Below are 4,713 nucleotides of genomic sequence, written 5' to 3'. Positions count from 1 at the left end.
GAGCTGGCCACACACACACACACACACACACACATAAATAAAATTAAAAAAAAAAAAAAAAAGACATTCTCCATAATTCTACTCTGTATTGTGGATGAATGTTTCAATAGAATTTTTTATTAAATTGATTTTTAAATTGATACATAAAAATATAAAAAATACAATTACTGAGATGTTAGAAGATAATTTCTAATAGTCATTTCTGTTTAAAATCCTCTTATATACTCGAAATTTATCTTTGTGCTTTTTATTCTTTCAAGCAAGCATTATAAATTTATTTTGCATATACCTCTTTTATTGTTATTTAGATAGGAGTATTGTCATGAATATAATTTAGATTAATTTTGACCTTATTGACTCCATTAGTTCCTTTATGCACCTGACATTTTAGGTATAATACACAATCATTGAAAATACTGCGATGTTGGGGCTGGGGAGATGGCTTAGTGGAATAAGCACTTCTCTGGCAAGCGCAAGCGTCTGAGTTCAATCGCCAGTTCCTCAAAAAAAAAAAAAAAAAAGAAAAAAGAAAAAAAAGAAAAAGAAAAAAGAAAATACTGCGATATTTAAAATTAGCTAACCATCCCCAGAATATTTTTCACTAAACAAGAGTTGAACTACATTTGGGGGCAGCAAAATTTTTTGAGGGGTTTGTCATTTTGGAGAGTCTTTTTAAGCCTAGGATCTCTTTTAAGAGATTAAATAACTCCAATCTCCCCATTGAGTAAGAAATTAGTATTGATTTTGCTTTTGAGAAGATGCACATCGTCTTTGGTATCTGAGAAATGTGTCACCTTGTTATTTTCTTGGTGCTGTTATTCCACCATGCGTGCTTTGGTGACAGGTTGAAATTGATCTTGGAGGGTGAATTCACACTTAGCCACTCATATCCAAGAGTGCTCACGTTCTGGTAAGCCAGGAATAGCACACAAGCCTGGTGTGATGGTTTTTGTAACTAGCCCTCAAACGTTTATGGTTTCTTGCTTCTAAAAACAGCAGTCCTATAAAAAGAACCTTTCCGTCCCTCATTGCTTTCCTCGGTGACCTCTGTAAATTCCTCTTGAGGATATTATGTTCCTCAAAATACACTTAAAGTATTTTCATTAGAATGCTGCATTGTTAAATAGGAAATTTAGCAGATCATGCTTGATGAGGAAAAGAACTGCTTATTTAACATTTAATACCTTTCTGAAAACAATAGATTTAGTAGTGACAAGCAAATGTGGCAGTATTTCCTTCCATTCAGCTAGCCAAGGCAAAGTGATCTCATGGAAGAATGATAGATTGTCCCCCTATAAAAAATTACCATGACATCCTCATTTTGCTTCTTTTGCTCTAAAAGCAAAAATCTATACACAAGTAAGTTGAAGAACTGATAGAAAAGAAAGATACCTGTAGTAAATATTTCCATTTACACACATACCTTTGTGCTGCCTGTTACTATGCTTAATATTAACCAAATAAAAGAAATTTTAGAAAACAGAATGCTGGAAAATCTTCTCAGTGTACACAAATTCCTGGAGTACTAGTCTTCAGCTGTTTGCTGTTTTTTTTTTTTTTTTCATGAACAAGATATTACTGTAACCCATTTAACAACATTACGATGATTATATAGTCTATCTCTTTTGTCAGAGAAGTTTTAAAACCTTTAATCTAGGAATTGTGTTTGTGTCTAATTGTGTTTGTATCCAGAAAATGTTAAATTCAAGTTATGCTATGCATCTACACTAAAAATTAGAAATACTTCTGATTGAAATGAATGATGTCTGTCAAGGTTGCAGAATTAGCTATGACAGAATTTTCTGGAAAATAAAATTATCCCATCCCATTCACTAAATTATCTTAAATCATTAATGTTAACCCAAACATGAAATAATGTAATTGAACTTAATAACAAATGTGAATTTCCTTCACATTTTAATTCACCATATGATTTTCAATGAAGAAAAATTATTTGAAAAAATACTTTTAGGGATATTCATTTAATTATGAATGTTCTCATTACTTATATAAAATTATTTGACAAATATATACATGAGATCTGAAAAACTTAAACTCATGTTTTAGTGTTTTAGGATTAAACATCTTAAATGAATAATTGTGAAGTAAATCAGTCTTTGTCTCAAAACATTTTTAAAATATTATAATTTTTATAAATGTAGATCCAGGGTTCAATAAGAGTTTATATAAAATATTTTAGCAAGAAAACTGATTCAGGGCTGGAGAGATAGCTCAGTAGTCTAAGCACCTGCCTGGCAAACACAAGGACTTGGGTTCGATCCCTGGTACCACGCATGCCGTGCTAGCCCTGGAGCCCCAGGCGTGCTGTGCTGGCTACCAAAAGTTGGCATGGTGGTGGATGCCTATAATTCCAGTGCTGGGGAAGCTGAGACAGGAGGATCACTATGAGTCCAACCTGTATAGGGGGACCCTGTACTAAATAAACAAATAAGAAAACTGATTCTGAAAAAGAAAAAAAGAAAAAGAAAAAGAAAGGAAGCTCCTATTCCTTAAAACTCCTCTGACATAGAGCTTGAGAGGCCAGATTACTTTTTCTAAAGTTTTAATGAATATCTGATATTTTCAAAACTGTATTGCTCATAAATCTAAAATTGCTTGATCAGAAACTTAAATACCCAAAAGTTAGGTAAGTTTTACTTTGTTTAAGAATTTATAGTACCTTAATTTTCAATACCTGAGATAGAATTACTGATGTAGTAGATATTTTTAAATCACGCAAAGCTTTATCGTCTGCATAACCTTGATTTTTATTATGAGTGTAGCTCATATACAGTGCAGTAGTACATAGGCGATCCATCATTCATGCCACTGAGAAGGACATGAAATAGAAGGGAGAGATTCCCTGGGTTCAATCTTCAGCCCTCAAGAATGAAAGGATTTCCCGAGATAATATGGCTTGGCTTAAAGACAACTTTCAAACAGTTTTAAAATAAAGATATGTGTATATTGATGTATTAATAGCAATCCTATAGTTCACTTTTGACTCTGAATTAATAGTTTAAGTCTGAAAACATCTGAGAAGACCATGGTAGAAAGCAAGGTGAAGCCCTCTAGCTGTCTCAGGGTTTGCTTTCAGCTTTACTGTCAGCTCTTTTCTGGGTACAGATATCTTTTGAAAGAAATTAAGAGACCATGATGTCCTACAATGCAGAAGACGTATAAGTGAACTGAATTTTAGAACTAATGAGCTAGTACAGACAGCAAACTACATGATAAATACTGAGTGGCTAAAGCAGGTGGAAGTGAAAAGAATAGCAAGAAATAAGAAACTGATGTACTAGAAAAGGACTTAGTGATTCAGATTTAAATTACGACAAATTATTTGTGGAATTTTTCACTTAAGCTTTTAAATTTTGCTCCCATCTCCAATAAGCCAGGGCTTATCATTGAGCGTATGTAAATTTTTTTATACTGGAAATCATGTGTTAATGCTTGGAAGATTCTAGAATCCACACCCACCATTACAAAGGTCCATTTGTCTTCTGAGGGATTAAGCCACCCTTGCCCTCCCCGTCTTTGTCTCTCTCATCCCCTATGTGTTGGTGGGGCTCAACCTTTCTTGTTTTTGATCTTCAGTATAACGTACACAAAGAGCAGTACCGAAGCTGCGATAACGTCTCCGCCAGATCGTCAGACAGTGATGTCAGCGACGTGTCCGCCGTTTCCCGAACCAGCAGTGCCTCTCGCCTCAGCAGCACAAGCTTTCTGTCTGAGCAGTCTGAGCGCCCCAGGGGTAGAATCAGGTGAGTTGGCCAAGCTGGGTGCCTTTGCTGGGTCCTTGTCCTGTGTGTGCCATGGAGCCAGCTTACACCGTGGTCCTGAGAGAACACGCTTGAAATTAAGTAGCAGAAGCATTTCATTAAAGCGAGCTGGTAGGTCAGGTTCTTACCGAATGCTGTGTGACATCACTAATACAATGTTTTGGTCCTGACTGCTCTTCTAATAGAGTGAAATCCACACAGTGTCCTTTAGTCCAGTGTTAAAAAACTTTTTCTGTACAGCATTGCATAGTCAATGTTTCAGGCTCTATATTACAATAGTCATGATATTTACTGAACAGTATAATTGTGTGAAAGCCAGGCAAACAAATGAGCAGGTTGGTGGTCTGTCCTTCTGTCTATCCATCTGTCTGTCTGTTTTGAAGCAATACTGGGGCACATTTTCCCCTGAGGTTATAGTCCATCCAGCTCTTCTTCAGCCCCATGATAATGGTCACCCTGTTTTCAGGGCAGGGTATAATGCATAGGATACAAGTTATGCAGCTTTAGGTTACACCATGTGAGTTGTGAGGCATTTGCATGAGTTGCATTATGTTACCAGTAGTTCTCTGGTAAAAGGGAAGAGGCCTGGAACATTTGAGTGCTGTCTACAGTAAAGCGCTCATTGTTGGCTAAGCATATTTTGCATATGTTCCTTGACAGAAATCGAAGTTTCATGGAAGGGATTTGAGCATTAAGAAGCACCAATAAATGAGTTAAAAGTAGGAACAAATGTCCTTCCAATGTTCAGAAAACCTGAAGCATTTCCCATGTTGATATCCACTATAGTGTATTCAGAAGATTCTTTCTTCCTGGTTTGACTTCTTTTCTTTAGAAAAACAAAGGATCTACAATCTGAGGTACAGGATCTCAGGATAAATCCTGAGGGGATTTCACTGACCTTATCAGACCCAAAAGCTACAACTCTTGTTGC

General features: G+C 35.9%; 1 protein-coding gene across 2 annotated transcripts in view; it reads left to right on the top strand.

Moving 5' to 3' along the window:
• Window positions 1–4,713, top strand: part of Rims1 (regulating synaptic membrane exocytosis 1) — a 496,751-nt gene that overhangs the window by 406,714 nt on the left and 85,324 nt on the right. For both annotated transcript variants that reach the window (XM_023718668.1, XM_023718669.1), the window contains one exon: window positions 3,598–3,764. In XM_023718668.1, coding sequence (XP_023574436.1) covers window positions 3,598–3,764 — 167 coding nt within the window. The remainder of the gene's footprint in view (window positions 1–3,597; window positions 3,765–4,713) is intronic.

The sequence above is a fragment of the Octodon degus genome, unplaced genomic scaffold (assembly GCF_000260255.1).
Source record: "Octodon degus isolate 3935 unplaced genomic scaffold, OctDeg1.0 scaffold00061, whole genome shotgun sequence".
NCBI classification, from domain to species: Eukaryota; Metazoa; Chordata; class Mammalia; order Rodentia; family Octodontidae; genus Octodon; species Octodon degus.
Note: the sequence above shows the minus strand (reverse complement) of the source record. Positions and strands in the feature narration are given on the sequence as shown.